The sequence below is a fragment of the Sardina pilchardus genome, chromosome 24 (genome assembly GCF_963854185.1).
Source record: "Sardina pilchardus chromosome 24, fSarPil1.1, whole genome shotgun sequence".
Classification (NCBI taxonomy): Eukaryota; Metazoa; Chordata; class Actinopteri; order Clupeiformes; family Clupeidae; genus Sardina; species Sardina pilchardus.
The window spans coordinates 11,858,837-11,876,949 of record NC_085017.1 but is presented as its reverse complement, the minus strand read 5'-3'; the positions used below and the strand labels follow the sequence as shown (position 1 = coordinate 11,876,949).

Genomic DNA, 18,113 nt, shown 5'->3' with positions numbered 1-18,113 from the left:
GAGCACAGTCAGCACACACACACACATTATGATGGAGCTGATGGTTATGAGCACACACACACACACACACACACACACACACACACACATTATGATGGAGCTGTTGCTTATCAGCACACACACACACACACACACATTATGATGGAGCTGTTGCTTATGAGCACACACACACACACACACACACACATTATGATGGAGCTGTTGCTTGTGAGCACACACACACACACACACACACACATGATGGAGCTGTTGCTTATGAGCACACACACACACACACACATTATGATGGAGCTGTTGCTTATGAGCACACACACACACACACACAAATACATTATGATGGAGTTGTTGGCTGCATGTCATAACTGCAGCCATAGAAACAGCCCGGTCCAGATAACATCAGACATGTTTAAATCTGGATTGTGTCCATAATGGAAAATGGAGGTCTGTTCCCAGCAGCTCCAGTAGATGATGTTTTAAGACCCCGATGTTGCCTTCCAGGCAGCACTGCCACTGCCAACTTAAAGGCACCTAACCATAGACCTCTGAAGTTCGCCTACAGAAAAACTACCATCTTTGTCCAAATAAGGAGATCTGGTATCTTGAGATTTGTTCTATGGGAAAATAACATGGGGGATCTTGAATTATCGCACCTGTTAAACTCTCGCAGGGACGAAGAAATTGGAAATGCAGACGTTTTGCGCTACACAATTTTGTCCTCTGCCTTCGAGTGGATACTATGATCTTCGGTAGGCGAAAATGACACACTTTAATCCTTGCTACCCCAGAGCTAACTTACAACGAGGAACGAGGACCGAGGAAGGAAGGGAGGACAGATAAAACGACGAATGACTTTTAGGACTCTTGGAAAGAATGGAACACAGAGAGAACCTTGTGATGTTCAGAGATGTTTATGTGAAGTGTTTTCTTCCCACCATGGTAAATACATGATGCTTCGACAGGTCATCTATGTGATCAGGGAAAATGCTCATGACAACATAAATATAAGGTCATAAATAAATAAGCAATTAAGTAACGAGGAACTCCTAACAAGGAGAACGCCGTTGCCTCGAGCTTCTGCTAAGAAGTAGCTAAATTATTCTGCACCTACTGGACCTCCCGTGGAACTACATCAGTGGCTTTACCCTGCGGGCGCAGCATGGATTGCTAAAAAAAAGTGCTTTTTTGTTATATAAGTTCAAAAGAGTTCATTTATATTCAAATATATGCATCAGCTTATTCTTAAAAAGCACTTTCATCATTTCCCAAACAAAGTGTATGAGGAAAAAAACAAATTAAATATAGTTTTAGTTTTAAAATGTCTATGTAAATGCATTTACAGGTTAACAGACAATTTGCACGCAAATCTATCATAAAATATAACATTGCTAGCAGTTAGTTAGTGGAGCACATGATCACATGTAGAGCGTCTACTTCTGAGTGCTTCAAATCAAAATTATGTATGATAGGTGTACACAGGCCAGACACAAAAGGTGTGGCTGACCAATCAAACAGTGAAATGAACAGTGCGCGCTACCCATGGTGATCACTAGAGGGCAGCCTAACCTCGCAGTCAGAGACCTCTGTAAAGAGCCGTACAGCCACCCTATTTGGGTAAGCTGTTTACACTCTAAACCATGCAGACAAAAACGGCTGTTTAGAAAAATACTTCAAAGGCTAAAATAAAGCTATTTAAGGTAAAAGGGGGCGGGACTAGGAGCGTTTTTGCATAAATAGGTAGGCCGTAGTGAGGCTAAGGCAGTTTGAGATCACATATCAGTCCCAGTGACCACGCTCCATGTTGCCATGGTTATGTGTCTCCATCGCTGGCGACGCAGCTACTCCTTCTCCGTGCCGACTCCTGTGACTTCCTCCATCCCTCCATCCCTCCATCTCTCCATCCCTCCATCCCTCCTCACGAAACCTCAATGCTGTTTGTTCTGTCTGCTCCTGCTGAATAAACGACAAGGTCCAAGTAGTTTACTGACAAACACACACACTCAAGGCATTGGATTGATAAGTAATGATTGTGAATTATTACTAAACTCATGATAAACTAAAAAATAAATGTCAGATCCAGATGTGATCGCATATTGATCTTTTATGTCTCTAATTTTAATTACTTGTCTCCAACAGTAGTTGTAGGAGCAGTCTGAAACAGTTGAAGGACTTTCCAAATGTGTACAGAGCCATTTCAACTCAACACTTTCAACTAATCTCAAATCCCAGACTTAAATCTCAAAAGACTGAGCTTGAACTGGTGATAGCCAGGCTACCTCATACCCAAGGTTTGGAGAAATCATATTTTGTGATGCTAATAACTTATTATACCTTTGAGATAAAAGATAAATGAGATGATTAATTTTGAGATAAATTACCTGCTGAATCTGTCTCGTCTGTCGCCTGTGTTTGCTGACCACCAACATCCACCATAGTGGTCCCACCGTTGGCTGCTACTGCTCCTGCTGCAGAACCCTGCGAACCTCCCCAGAGACTCTGCTCGGTCGCTGCGGCGACCTTCTCGGTGGCATTTGTGCTGTGCTGCGGTGGCTTCCTGGCGACGGGAGGCGGAAGCTTCGCCATCTTGTTGGCGCCGTTGGCCGCCGCCAGCTTGGCCTGGTCAGACACCTGCCTCAGCTCGGCCGCCAGGCTCTGCTTCAGGCCCGCCTGCGCCTCGGGGGCAGAGGCCGTATCTATGACGACCTTCTTTGTGCTCTTGGAGAAGATGAAGCTGGCAGTGGAAGCTGGAGACTTGTGCATGTCGCCCCCTGGTGGAGACGACGCGTCGGCGCTGTGGAGAGAGGCCAGGGAGGAGCGCAGACATAGCCTGGGCGGGAGGCCGTCCCTGGACGTCATGGCCGCCGTCTTCAGCCGAACCGCCTCCTGCAGGCGAAGGGAGGGGGCCACAGCAGTCGTGCCGCCGGAAGGCTTCACAGCTGGGGAGCCGGCTCTCAGGCTCAGGGACTTGCGGATGGGTTTTTGGGGTACTGCTTGGTCTGCACTTGTGGGTTTTTGGGATGCTGCTGGGTCTGGACTCTTGAGCTTTTGAGATACGTCTTGGTCCGAGCTTGTGGGTTTTTGGGGTACCTTTTGGTCCGAGCTTGTGGGTTTTTGTGGTGCAGCTTGGTCCTGGCTCTGTGTGCTATCAGCCTTTGGGGTGTGATCAGGGGGTGGAGCCATCACTGCATCCTCACCCACTCCCACAGAGCGGAGGCGGACCATCTGCAGCAGGGAGGGCGTGACCAGAGGGATGTTGGCGTCCTCCTTGGGCATGGAGGTGCTCTTCCGTGAGAGCAGGTCCTTGCTGCGGCTCTCCCTGCTCAGCAGGCTGGAGTGCCTCCTGAAGTTCACCATGGCGTTGCTCGACTGAGGGAGCGAAGCGGCAGGCATGTGAGTTAGTAGGGGCAGCGCCGAAGGACCCAAACCTGCGGAGCCAGACTTGTGAGGCTCAGGGGCGGGATCGCTGTCATTGGTGGCTGGTGGGGGAGGAGGGGCCTCTTGTGGGGGAGGCGGGATGTCTTCGTTAAGGGGCGGGACTTCCAGTGTAAGGGGTGGGAGATCTTGGATCAGGGTTGGGACTTCCTGTTTCAGGAGCAGGGTTTCTTGCATCAGGGAGGGGAGCTCTTCAGTCAGGGGCAGGATCTCTGGTGTCAGAATCGGAGTTTCCTGTGTCAGAGGTGGGATTTCCTGTGTCGGAGGCGGGATTTCCTGTGTTGGAGGCGGGATTTCCTGTGTCGGAGGTGGGATTTCCTGTGTCAGAGGTGTGATTTCCTGTGTCAGGGGTGAGAGCTTTTGAGTCAATAGCTGGTTCTCAGGAGTGAGGGCAGGTTTCGTAAGTGTCTGAGGAAACTCATTGGAGGGGGCAGTACCACTACCCAAGTCCAATGGCCCTACAGCTTCCAAGCACTCAGGGAGATCCTCACCTGGTTGTGCATCAGTGACTGCTTGATCATCAGTTAACATAGTCGTCTGCTTGAGTTGTTCGGCCTCGGGTAAAGTAGGAAGTGCTGCCATTGGGTTTCCCAGGATTGCCTGATCAGGTTGTAGCTCCTCCTGTTGTTGTATAGAAGGCATCTCCACACATTTGTCAGCTACAGGTGCCTCAAGGTCCTCCAGCTCATTTTCCTGGTTTGCGTCCATCTGAGAGCCTTGCAGTTCCGGGAGGGTCGGCTGGGAGAAAGGGGGTGGGGGTGGAGGGAAGTCTAGCTCCTCCTGTCCTTCGTAAGCTAACTCAGGCAGGTCCTCCAGGGGTGGAGGGGGAGGAGGCCACACAGTCTCTGTGTGAAGTGGCTCTTGTTCCTCCTCAGGGGGAGAAGAGGAAGATGAAGCTGGGGGGGATGTTTTAGAGGGGGGAGGGGGTGGATGGTGGGCCGGAGGAGGGGAGGGGGGCGGAGAAGAGCCACTGAGTCTGGCGGACTCCACACACTCTCCTACAGGAGCCAAACGTTCCGTGTTAGCGCCGCCTGTGACGGCCTGGACTGAAGAGCTGTGGAGATTTGCGGCTTCCACACACTCCCCCACAGGAACCAAGTGCTCTGTGTTAGCTCCCCCTGTGACAGCCTTGACCATAGATGTGGCGTCCTTGGCTATAGAAGGACACACCTCAGGCACCTTGCCTGGGACGATGTTGGTATGTCCTTGTGTACTCTGTAGAGTGTTGGTGTGCTCTTGTGTACTCTTTTGGGTGTTTGTGTGTCCTTGTGTATTCTTTAGGGTGCTGGTATGCCCTTGTGTACTCTTTAGGGTGTTGGTATGCCCTTGTGTACTCTTTAGAGTGTTGATGTGTCCTTGTGTACTCTTTAGGCTGCTTGCGTGTCCTTGTGTACTCTGCAGGCTGATGGTGTGTCCCTGTATACTCTGAAGGGCCTCCTCTGGTCTCTGCCCCTGCTTAATTCTAACACTCTTCTTCATAACCGGCGGGGGCTCTTTCTTTGGTACTGCGGGGACGATGCTCTTGCCCGTGTTTGACATCTCTGGGATTTTCTGTTTGTCAGCCTGCAGACAAGCCTCTTCCCTCTGATGAACATCCTGACTGACCTTCTGTTTCACGTGCACGGCCATATCCTGAGTCTCCCGCTGTTTCACGAGCGTGACCACATCATCAGCATTGCTCTGAGCCAGGGGCTCCAACGCACCTTCAATCGTTCGGTCACTCAGTGTCTGAACAGGCACTTGCTCTTCCTTCTCTTTCAGCTTTTCACTTCCCTGGCTTTCCACCTGAGAGACATTCTTATCGCCACCACTGGCTGGAGTCTTTGGGTGAGAGGCAGCAGCAGCGTGCTGCCCTGGTGGAGGCTCTTGGCTTTGGGTCGAGTGAACTACTCCCTGCACTTGACTCTGCAGCTGCAAGAGCCTCGTAGCGTTTGGAGGTGGGCCACACAGAAGCTCGATGGTGCGCGTGTTGTGTGCCCAGGTTTCGGGAGGCGGGGGTGAGGGAGCTTTAACCTTGGGAGGGGGTGGAATGTTGAGGAGATCCCTGAGGTCCACTGCGGAATGCGGAGGAGCTGTCGTGGGCGGGGCCTTCAGTGTCTGTGGAGGCGTGGTGTTGGGCGTGCTTCCTCGCCGCACAGGATCGCACGACTCTCCCGTGGACAAACATGCGACTGAAGAGGAGTTGGAGACTGACGGGGACGCCCTCGAGCCGCTCCTCTCCGGCTTTGGGGGCTTGGTCTTTAGCTTCTCTGGTGAAGGAGGGCAGATATCCTTCTGAGGGAGCGTGGGGGTGCCACTTTGGCTGGAGTAACCACTGGAGGGGGACAGAGTCCTGTCAAACTTACTCTCTGCCGTGGAGGCGTTTTGTTGGGAGGAGCTGTTGGTCTCAGACTGGTCCACCATGCAGGGCTGGTCAGGACTCAGAGGGCTGGAGAGGCTGGACAACCGGCAACCTTCCGTCACTGTGCTGGAGATGGAGGAGTGAACAGAGCTGCCTGCTCTGACTGCAGATGTGTTTCCCTCTGTGGGATTCTGCTGCCCCTTACCCCCCTCCATATTACTGCCCTCTTTGGGCAGGTTCCGCCCCTTACCCCCCTCCTTATTGCCCCAGTCCTTCCCCTCCACCAGCTCTCTCGACCTTCTCTTGACCTTCTCGTGGTGCAGGGAGTAGGTTCTCCTGGGGGGGGCGGGTGGCTGTTTGGTCTTCATCACAGACAGACTGCGGGTGAATGCCCGGCTGTTCCTGACATTCTCCCCATCATCATCATCATCATCATCATCATCATCATCAACATCATCGTCGTCCTTGACTACTTCGGCTAGAGTGGTCACCCTGGGCTCTGGACACCTCAGGTTGATGCCTTTACTCTCAGAGCAGAAGGAGCTCAAGGCGACCCTGGTGTTGGTGTGCGGCATGCTTAAATCTCCACGCTCCCTTGGGCGCTCCACCGTGGCGGGGTTGGCGCCCTTCGAAGACACCGTGGAGGAGTTGGACACGACAGTCTCAGAGGACTGCGATTGGCTGCCGTGAGAGCTGGCGGACGAGCGCGGCTCATGAGTGTCGTCGCCCGACCGGCATGACGACGGCGGGCTGGCCGAGGCCAGGCTGCTCTTGCTGACGGCGCGCATGCTGCTCCGGCTGCGCCGGCTGCGGTCGATCTGGATGACGTCGACGCCGGCGGGCAGGATGGCGTTGGGGATGATCTTGGACAGGTAGGTGGCCTGCGGCGAGATGGACATGACCGGGCCCAGCGGCTCGTGCAGGAAGCTGGAGGACGTGAGGCCCGGCACCGCCAGGGACTTGGGGCGCTGCAGGACCGCTGCCCGCGGGCCGCCGCCGGCACGGTGGTGGGCGAGCACGAGGTCGTCCCGGTAGAGGGCCTGCAGGTGCTGCCTCAGGAGCTGCTCCTCGCGGGACGCCTGCAGGGCCTCGATGCTCTGCAGGTGCACGCGTACCCCCTCGTGGTCCGGCGCCGGAGTCTCGCCGTCGATGGTGGGGATGATCGCGACATCCAGCGACGTCACGCCGTCATCAGCAAGCTGCTGCTGCTGCTGCTGTGGCAAGGCTGACCTCTGCATGACTAACACACACATTTTCACATTAGCACTAGCGCATATTTAAAGCTAGCACACACATTTTACACACATTAACAATACTGAGATAATATTGAAATATGTGTTCGTCTGAAAGGGCCAGAAAGTGGTGCACCTACCCAGCTCTCTCTGGACCTGCTGTGGAATGCCCATGATGGTGGTCCTCCTGGTCCTCTTCTTGGTCCTCTCCGGCCTCTTCACGGGGTTCAGCGGCTTGAATGTGGAGCCTGCAGAAACACATGGGGTGTTGAGGACTAGCCTGACTCTGCACTTCCGCTCAATTCCTTTTCCCTTCAGTACTCCGTCTGGGACACCTTGATTCACTTTCGTTTACTCCGACAAGTGCACCACTGCCCAATCAGCGAACAAGAGCGATTATATTTAAGTTCCACGCCTATTGTTATCGTTGTCTTTACCCCGTAGTTAACATATATCATTACCAACGTTAGTGAATGAGCTCCAATGATTTCAAACTTCAGTCAAGCATCCACAAACCAGGAAATAAACGCTTGCCAATAAATCTAAGCCAGACTCTCTGTGAAGTGAGAGAGTCATGGTTTTCCAGGCTGGTTGAGGACTATGGTGGGATTAGACACAGGGGGAGAAAGGGAATGCAGCCGGTGCCTCCAGCGGTGTTGTGTGGTTTGGATGTGGAATGTCAGCTGCTTTAAAATGCGGAGTTGAAAACTTTCCGTAGCGACCATGGCTTTGATGTTATCAACACAAACAGCCTTTCTCCCTAACAGAAGCATGGTAGACCCACACTACACTCGCATCCCATAATAGAAGCATGGCACACTACTCTTTAACCCCATAAAGGGGGCATGTGTGCCCTGTACAAACGCCAGCTGACAGATGAGGCATCCTACAAAAAAGGGTTCTTGGTTCTTGGGGTGCTACATAGAACCATGCCGGCTTTAAAGAACCCTTAGGGGTTCCTTTGATGGACCCTTCAAAATGGTTTAAAGAACCATTTAGGGGTGCCATATATGAAACATGCAATAGAGCCATTTTTGGTTCTATATAGAATTTTTTTGTGTGTGAGTGTTTACACAACCGACAAACACAATTTGAGAGGAACAGCAGTCTATGTCCTGTGAGGAGGAATCTACAGTATGTTTGGTTTTTATTCCTTAGTAAGCTAATTCAGGCCATCTGAAAGCCAAAGCCACTCCATTTCAAAATGGCCTCTCCCTCTGAGCGAGGCTTATAATATCAACCACATGTTGTGTTGCGTAATGTTTAGGGGGCACGCATGCACAGACCTTGGCGCGTGAGCAGGGGGCGGTTGGAGACGGAGGATGCAGCGGACACAGAGGAGGTGGAGGAGTTTGCAGCGACGCTCCCGGGACCCTCTGACTCCTCTCTGTGACCGGAGCCAGCAGCATCTCTCTCTGGCCACGGGTCGACCTCCAACTGCACAAACAAACAAGCAAACAAACAAACAAAAAAGTAAACAGAGCACATGAGTCATTCTGCTGTTGTGATGTCGAACGTGTAGTGAACTTGGGTCATTTGTGTACAGTCAGTGCTTTTGCTGCTTTTGACACTTACGTTACTCTGGTCGGTCTGAAAGTCCACACCATTTTTATGTTCTGCAAGGGAAACAAATTATATTATAGACACACATACACACACACACACACACACACACACACACACACACACACAAACACACTAAACCGTAAGATGATTCTGTATAAAAAGCCTTTTGAGATTCTCTGGAAATCACATAGCAGAATTCATAAGCTGCACAGAACCATTTTGAAGGCAAAATATAAATTGTGTTGGGTGTGGTGTGGCATCTTTAACTGTGTGGCATAAGTAACAGTATAGAATAGATCACAGTTTGGCATAAGTAACAGTATTGAATAAGTAATAGTGTGGAATTAACCATAATGTGGCATAAGTAATGGTGTTGAATAAGTAACAGTGTTTTCTACGTATCAGTGTAGAATAGATCAAAGTGTGGCATAAGTAACAGTGTTGAATAACTAACAGTGTGGCATCAGTAACGGTGTTGAATAAGTAAAGGTGTGGACTTGATCACAGTGTGGCATAAGTAATGGTGTTGAATAAGTAACAGTGTTTTCTACGTATCAGTGTAGAATAGATCACAGTGTAGCATAAGTAACAATGTTTAATAAGTAACAGTGTGGACTAGATCACAGTGTGGCTGTGGCATGAGTAACAGTGTTGAATACGTAACGGTCTTGACTAAGTAACAGTGTGGAAGAGATCACAGTGTAGCATTAAGTAACAGTGTTGAGGTGTTGACTAGATCACAGTGTGGCATCAGTAACGATGTTGAGTAAGTAACGGCGTTGACTAGATCACAGTGTGGAATAGATCACAGTGTGGCTGTGGCATCAGTAACAGAGTTGAATACGTAATGGACTTGAATAAGTAACAGTGTGGAAGAGATCACAGTGTAGCATTAAGTAACAGTGTTGAGGTGTTGACTAGATCACAGTGTGGCATCAGTAACGGTGTTGAGTAAGTAACGGCGTTGAATAGATCACAGTGTTGACTAGATCACAGTGTGGCTGTGGCATGACTAACAGTGTTGAATACGTAACGGACTTGAATAAGTAACAGTGTGGAAGACATCACAGAGTAGAATTAAGTAACAGTGTTGAGGTGTTGACTAGATCACAGTGTGGCATCAGTAACGATGTTGAGTAAGTAACGGCGTTGACTAGATCACAGTGTGGCTGTGGCATCAGTAACAGAGTTGAATACGTAATGGACTTGAATAAGTAACAGTGTGGAAGACATCACAGTGTAGCATTAAGTAACAGTGTTGAGATGTTGACTAGATCACAGTGTGGCTGTGGCATGAGAAACAGTGTTGAATACGTAACGGTCTTGACTAAGTAACAGTGTGGAAGAGATCACAGTGTAGCATTAAGTAACAGTGTTGAGGTGTTGACTAGATCACAGTGTGGCATCAGTAACGGTGTTGAGTAAGTAACGGCGTTGACTAGATCACAGTGTGGACTAGATCACAGTGTGGCTGTGGCATGAGTAACAGTGTTGAATACGTAACAGACTTGAATAAGTATCAGTGTGGACTAGATCACAGTGTGGCATTAAGTAACAGTGTTGATGTGTTGACTAGATCACAGTGTGGAATAGATCACAGTGTGGCTGTGGTATGAGTAACAGTGTTGAATATGTAACGGACTTGAATAAGTAACAGTGTTGAGGTGTTGACTAGATCACAGTGTGGACTAGATCACAGTGTGGCTGTGGTACAGTAACAGTGTCACGTCCATGACGGGGGACCCACCCACACACACACACACACACACATGTAGCAGGACTAGGTCCATGCCCCTTTTAATTAACTTGGCAGTGCCCTTCTGAGTGGCTCTGGGCAATTGGAGGTGAGCCAATCAGTACGTGGGAGCGGCTTTTTAAAGTTTTAGCTTTTGTTTTGAAGGCTGACGTCCTAGCTACATGGTTAGCCAGACTCCAGCCTTCACCGTTCCCCGTATGGGCTTTTCCTCTGGCCGGTTCCGTGTGTCCGCCGACTTCTCGGAGTGCAGCTAGTCGCTGAGCACGGGCCTTATGGCTGACCACATCTGAGCGATGTCGGGCGTAACAGGGAACGGCAACATCAAGGCGTCTTGGTCCCAGTTCCGACGAACGCTGCTGTTTTGTTTAGTTCTGTTTTGTTTAGTTCTGTTTTGTTTTGTTTGGTGTTTGTGTTTGTGTTTGTTTCATTCCGGTTGAGTCGGCTGTGTTTAGCCGCCACGAAGTTGATTAACTGAAGTGACGACAGGTGTGTGCTGTTTGCTTAACGAGTGACTACGAATTCAGTTCGGTTGTGGAGGCTATCCTTAGCTTGTTGCACTGCGTGTCATAATTTGTCACCATAAGCCTGCTTGAAGTGATTGTGAACACTGTTTGCTGTGACAACTGAGTGCTGTGCATTGACGTGCTATTTATTCACGAGTGTTTCATTCCCTGAATAGTCACCTCTACTGACTTTAGCGAACTCACTCTGGAGAGTAGGCCTACTACTACTGCTGTTAGTGAACCCACACTGGAGAGTATGAATACTGACTTGAGCGAACCCACACTGGAGAGAACTCACTCCCTATGTTCTTAATTGTAATAAAGAGTTTATTTTTGGACACACGCCTCTCTGGTTTTCCGTGACCCCGAACCTGTGTTGCCTGGTAAATTGTGATGCCTTAATCCAGGTTCTAAGAATTTATATTCTGAGGGGAAGGGCCTCAGATGGCGTAGTCGACATGTGTCAATTTAGCAAACCATCCACTTTGCCACACACACACACACACACCCTCCTGCAGGAGGATCTTGAGTCCCTCCTGGGCCTCGGTGTGCAGGTCCTGCAGGTGTTTGGGTCTGCTGCCCTCGATAAACACGTTCTCCTGGAAGTGCGGCGACGCCGTGTAGTGCACCGTCAGCCTGCCCAGCTCCTCCTCCTTCGGCCCAGCTGGGGACACACAGGAAGAGAGAAGAGAGGGAGAGAGAGAGGAAGAGAGAAGAGAGGGAGAGAGAGAGAGAGGTGGGAGATGAGGAGGGAGAAATGCAGATTGAGTGTGTGGTCAAGAGTGAAACGGTGTACATGTATGGTGTAAAGTGATGATGAAACTGTGTGTGGTCTACAGTGTGTGTGTGGTGTACAGTGTTTGAGTTCACAGCGTTTGAGTGTGTGTGGTCTGCAGTGCTTGAGTGTACAGTTTACAATACTGTATGAGTGCGTGATTTGTTGTCCAGTGCGAGCAACCTCTGCTGTAACGTGTAAAGGTCAGCTAGCCGTTGCGCCCGAAGGCATGGGACCTATGCCAGTGTGCCACAGTGATGAGAGGTCATGGGACCTATGCCATTGTGCCACAGTGATGAGAGGTCATGGGACCTATGCCATTGTGCCACAGTGATGAGAGGTCATGGGACCTATGCCAGTGTGCCACAGTGATGAGAGGTCATGGGACCTATGCCAGTGTGCTACAGCTATGAGAGGTCATGGGACCTATGCAAGTGTGCCACAGTGATGAGAGGTCATGGGACCTATGCCAGTGTGCTACAGTGATGAGAGGTCATGGGACCTATGCCATTGTGCCACAGTGATGAGAGGTCATGGGACCTATGCCAGTGTGCCACAGTGATGAGGTCATGGGACCTATGCCAGTGTGCCACAGTGATGAGAGGTCATGGGACCTATGCCAGTGTGCCACAGTGATGAGAGGTCATGGGACCTATGCCAGTGTGCCACAGTGATGAGAGGTCATGGGACCTATGCCAGTGTGCTACAGCTATGAGAGGTCATGGGACCTATGCCAGTGTTCAAAAAGAGTAGCTGTGTGTGTGCACATCCCATCTTGCAGGTGCAGGACAAATGGAACTAGCTTCAATAAAAACAATGTAATGTCCGCAACACTTCTATTTGCTCCCATTTAAAAACAAGCAAACGTTTCGACCCTACTGGGTCTTCATCAGGCAAAACCCAAAACCTATGCCATTGTGCCACAGCGATGAGAGGGCATTGGAGCTGCTGTATGCCATAGCGATGAGGGGGCACGGGAGCTACTGTATGCCATAGCGATGAGAGGGCATGGGAGCTACTGTATGCCAGTGTGTCATAGCGACGAGAGGGCATGGGAGCTACTGTATGCCATAGCGACGAGAGGGCACGGGAGCTATGCCAGTGTGCCACAGGGATGAGCGCAGACAAGCTGAGCATAAGATCATTAGCGCATTAGCACACGTGCTAATCACATCCGCGTGGCAGATCAACACCTCGCAGGTCACGTCGCGTCACATGAACACAGACGCCAGGCAGCACAGATGCCAGACAGCACAGACGCCAGACAGTACAGACATAAGAGGAGAGGAGACCAAGTGATGCTGAGAGATCATGGCAACTGGTACGCAGACACACACAGGTCTAAAGATGAGCCACGGCTGGTGTTCAGTATTTTGGATTCAAAATCAGTATGTTTACGGTATATAAGAGATCTCACTTGGACTATGGGTACACACACACACACACAGACACATAGCAAATATTAGTATATTATTAATATTATAAAGATTTTACAGCATCCTATTATACATTCATGTGATTGTAATATTGTTTGTAATTTCCATCGATGGCTCTAAGGAGGTGGTGCACATAGTTGTGCTCATCAGTTGTTGGATCATCGATGGCTCTAAGGTGTGTGTGTGTGTGTGTGTGTGTGTGTGTGTGTGTGTAGACATTGTTGTATGTCCTGGTTGTTGGGTCTGGTGGTAATTATGGTGGCTATTTAAAGACCCTTTCCAATCTGCATTAGTCCCCATTGTCCTCCCTCTGCCATTTGTTTAACATGTCGTCTAGATAATCTCTTAATCTGAGTCACAATGACCTCGTCCTGATCTTTCACTCCCTGCATTACCAGATGACCGTGTGTGTGTGTGTGTGTGTGTGTGTGTGTGTGTGTGTGTGTGTGTGTGTGTGTGTATCACACCTCCCCCACCTAATTAACACGGCAGCAGGCTGCCACTGAACTTGACCAGCAGGCCTGACAGCTCAGCTCACACTCAAGCACACGTCATACCAACGTCACACACACACACACACACACTGGGTTGCCCCTCACACACGGCGTGTCTTTGCCAGGGCTAGTCGACTGCACACACATACACACACCACCTTCTCATCCCACACACACACCACCTTCTTTCACCAGGGCCAGAGAAGCTGGACTGTCTTGTTTAGTGTACAGGTCTACAGCTGTTGGCTGTTGGTCAATCCAAAAGCAATATACATCCGTGTGTGTGTGTGTGTGTGTGTGTGTGTATGTTTCCACATATATGACTGGTCTAGGTCTTGTCCCCCCATGCTGAAGGGCCAGGGTAGTTGGAATCTAACAGGGGATGCGCGTAACTGAAGCGTTCCGTTCGTGACGCGTATGCTGCAGCAGTTAATAATCACTATAGTCAATGTAAGTAGCTACGCCAGAAGCGACAGTGGTGCATACGTTTGAAAAAAAACTAGACCGGCCTTCTGAAATGGATTTTACGCGTTGCGAACAGAATTCTTCAGTTACGCGCCTGGTGTAGCTCCCCTGTAAGGGTTAATATGAACATGTTCCTGTCACACAGGCCCGTTCTTCCCCAGAACCTCCTCTCTCTCCACGCTCCTTTCTCTCGGACTGGCCCGGTTCTAGGGAGAGCCCGGCAGGTTCTACCACTCGCACGTGGGGGTGTGTAACTAGGGTGGCCCAAATCCTGACAGGGTAACGGAGCAGGTTGGCCCAAATCGGGGTGGCCCAAATACTGACTGGGTAACGGAGCTGGGTGGCCCAAATACCGAGCTCTGTGATTGGCTGAAGCCAGGGAAGCGCTCCAACGCAGGTAGGGGGCACATGATTAGCAGGATTGGCCTGATAAGCCCCCAAACTCCGCCTGTTGAGGTGCTCACCCTCATAACGCCTCTTCAGAACACTCCGCCAGAGTCCGCCTGTTGAGGTGCTCACCCTCCTAACGCCTCCTCAGAACACTCCGCCTGTTGAGACTGCTTACTCTGACCCCAACATGGCTGAAGGTCATGGAGGAGAAAGACTGGCTGACTGAGATATTGGGCTGTTTGGTGGAACTGTAGATGGTCAGTGAGTGGCCAATAATGGCTGATTTCGCATGAGTGTTCAGCTATGTTTACTTCAACAAAAAAGGTGAGAATGATAATTCCAACAGGGACGCCATACACAGGTGGACCACAGAATGGTACGGTATGGCGGTCACTGAAATAGGTACGGAGAACCCCGATTTAATGATACATATGACTCAATACAGCAGCATGCCAGCCACTCACCTGCAGTTAGGATACACTGTAAGACTGGCTGGGTCATGACCTGGTTAGGATTGGGCTTAGTCTGGTTCTGTGACTAGAGTATGGGTTAGTGTGTGAAAAGGGCAACAGCTGTGGTTAGATTGGTACTCTGGTTATATTGAGAGTGTGGTGGCTAGATTGGTAGTCTGGTTATATTTAGAGTGTGATTGGTAGTCTGGTTATATTGAGAGTGTGATTGTAGTCTGGCTATATTGAGAGGGCAGTTACAGCCTGCAGGTCTGGAGCTCGACAGGCCTGTTTGATTGTTCCGTGACAAAAGAGGAAACAGGACGCTGGCGGCTAATCTTCACCGTGAGGAGCAAGGCAGTGTCTGAGGAGCAGAGGGGGATTCAACTCCCCGCCCCCCCGCCCCCCTCCCCCTCCTGTGGGTACAGACTGTAGTCTCAGGGTTCTAGTGCCTCTAAATACCTCCCTTTAGAGTATTATCAGCCCCCCCTCCCCCCCCACCTCTCCCGATGTGAAGGTCTAACCGGCTAGATTACCAACTCCCCGCAGGGGTGTCAGATGACCAGCTTGTGATGCAGAGTACAGGGGAAAGGAGCTCTCACAGAGGACACACACACACACACACACACACACACACACACACACACACACACACACACACACACACTCTTACAGAGATTCCAGTGGATAACACTACAGTGTCATACTATAATTACACCAAACTCACAGCAGACTATAGCAAATGCAGCCATTGCAATAACATATGACTGTCAGAGATGAAGATCACACTCACGAGCATGACACACACACACACACACACACACACACACACACACACACACACAATCACCAAGGACAACAGAGCAGCTCTTGGGTTTCCTGATGTAACAGATCCGCCTGAGGGGTGGGTAGAACACTGGGCTAGAACACTGAGAGAGAGAGATAGAACACTGGGCTAGAACACTGAGAGAGAGAGATGGAACAGAGTAGAACGCTGAGAGGGACATAGAACAGTGGGCTAGAACACTGATGACGAAGAGGGGCAGAGACAGATGAAGAGTGAAATGATGATAGTGAGTGAATGCTCTCCATACGTCAATCAGATCATTTCGCTTCAAAACAAACACCACTCTCCTCCTGCTCTGAAATATGGATTTGTAGGCAAAAACCTACAGGAGCCTGATAAAATAAATGCTCATATAAAATAAAAGTGGTCCGACAGATTTATAGGGTTTTGTGTCTGAACTCTTCATAGAGAGAAAAATGGCTGTGTGCCCTCTTTACTGACATCTTCTCCAACTCTGCATGTTTAGTGGGTAGAGAGGGTCTAACTCTAACCTAACCCTGGGTATCCAGGGCCACAGATAGCATAACCCATAACCCATGACCCATAACCCATAACCCATAACCCTCCCTCCAACCCCACCGTCTCACACACACATACAAGCAGTGTTTGTGTAAACAACCTGCAGTGGTCTGCGAAACAATCTGCAGTACTTTGGTAAACAGCCTGCAGTACTTTGGTAAACAATCTGCAGTACTTTGGTAAACAAACAAGCAGCGCTTGGAGGAATGTGCCCATGCACCCCTCACGTCTCCGTGGCGATGCCAGTCAGTTGGCATGGCGCAGAGGACAGCTGCCACGCCTCCAGACATTCCTGTCCTCTGCTGACAGCTTCATGTCACCCCATCTCAACTCCATCCCAGCTTATCCTCCTCTTCCTCCTCCTCTCCCTTCTCTCCTCCTCTTCCTCCTCCTCTCCCTTCTCTCCTCCTTTTCCCTCCCCTCTCCCATCTCAACTCCATCCCAGCTTATCCTCCTCTTCCTCCTCCACTTCTTCCTCCTCTCCCTCCTCTCCTCCTCTTCCCTCCTGTTCTCCTCCAGTCTCTCATCTCTTCTCCCCCTCTCCCCTCTCTCTTCTTCCCCTCTCCTCTTCTCTCCTGTCCTCCTCTCCTCTAATGTATCTCCTCTCCCCGTTCTCCTCCTCCTCCTCCTCTAACCCTGATCTCCTCTCCAGGTGACTACGCTGAGGGGATCGGTTGTGTTCAGTTACACGCCATTCATTCGTAATGATACTCCCTAAATAGATACTAAAACACATTTTATGGACAAACTGTGGGAAGGAGTTTGCTCAAGTTAAATCAAATTCATCAACTCAACTTCTTTTGCCATATGCTACAGAAGAACTCTGAGTTTTACCCAACAACAAAAGCCCCATCACTGATAAAGAGTTAAATATACCAAACCTATTGTAGCAGAAGCTAACAACACCAACACCAACCCTGGCATAGACGCTCGTTACACGCTTAGATACGACTTCCTGACAGGACAGTACTGCAAATGGGCATGTGAACTCACCCTTCTTCTTGAAGACGGAGAGGATGGAGCTGATGTTTTTGCCCAGGAACACCACCATGTCTCACTGTGTGCATCCAGCTCCACGCAGCAGCTCATAACACACACTCCACACACACATGTAGCGTGTAGCACGTAGCGTCCAAAGTTAATCCGCTCACATGCCAACACAGTCCACAGCGTTTCCCCCCCGAGACGTCAAATCAGACTCGGACTCTCCGACTCCGACACACAGGTTCTCTCGTCTCTGATATGAGTATGTCTGTGTGTGTGTGTGTGTGTGTGTGTGTGTGGAGTGTGCGTCGGGGTTACGGCTAAAGTCCTAAGAGATAAACTTGGGTGCACCCGGTCAGATCCACTGTGCTTTGCCAATCCCAGCTGCCTCTCTCCTCCAATCCTCTCACCACACAGACACACACACACACACACAGGCAAGCACACACACATACAGACACACGCTGCCTCTCTTCTACTCCAATCCTCTCACCACACACACACACACACACACACACAGAGAGACGCCGCCTCTCCTCCAATACACTCACCCGCCCTCTCGCTATTCATACAGAAGTGCTACAAACACTCTTTTAAACACACACACACACACACACACACACACACACAATTTCCATCTTTACATTTTTCAATGTTACTCTTACGTTTTTTCCTCCTTTTGAGGTGAAAGTGTTTTGGTGAAGAGAGCAGCCACAGTGGTACAACACAGACAGAGAATGGAGAGAGAGAGAGAGAGAGAGAGAGAGAGAGAGAGAGATGACAGTTATGTGGAGAGAGAGAGAGATGTGGCGAGGGAGAGAGAGAGACACACACACTGAGGGAGGGAGAGAGAGGGAGTGATGACAGCTATGTCGAGAGAGAATGTGATGTGGAAAGAAAGAGAGTGATGTAGAATGATACACTGAG

At 50.1% G+C, this 18,113-nt stretch overlaps 1 protein-coding gene across 1 annotated transcript in view; it reads right to left on the bottom strand.

The window, feature by feature from the left end:
• Positions 1-895: 895 nt before the first annotated feature.
• LOC134073152 (uncharacterized protein KIAA1522 homolog) overlaps positions 896-18,113 on the bottom strand; it is a 42,124-nt gene continuing 24,906 nt past the window's right edge. Inside the window, exons 3-8 of the mRNA XM_062530136.1 lie at positions 11,336-11,491; positions 8,578-8,618; positions 8,289-8,439; positions 7,143-7,250; positions 2,376-7,010; positions 896-1,950 (exon numbers count right to left, since the gene is read on the bottom strand). Of these exons, the coding sequence (XP_062386120.1) occupies positions 1,913-1,950; positions 2,376-7,010; positions 7,143-7,250; positions 8,289-8,439; positions 8,578-8,618; positions 11,336-11,491 (5,129 nt within the window). The 3' untranslated portion in view covers positions 896-1,912. The remainder of the gene's footprint in view (positions 1,951-2,375; positions 7,011-7,142; positions 7,251-8,288; positions 8,440-8,577; positions 8,619-11,335; positions 11,492-18,113) is intronic.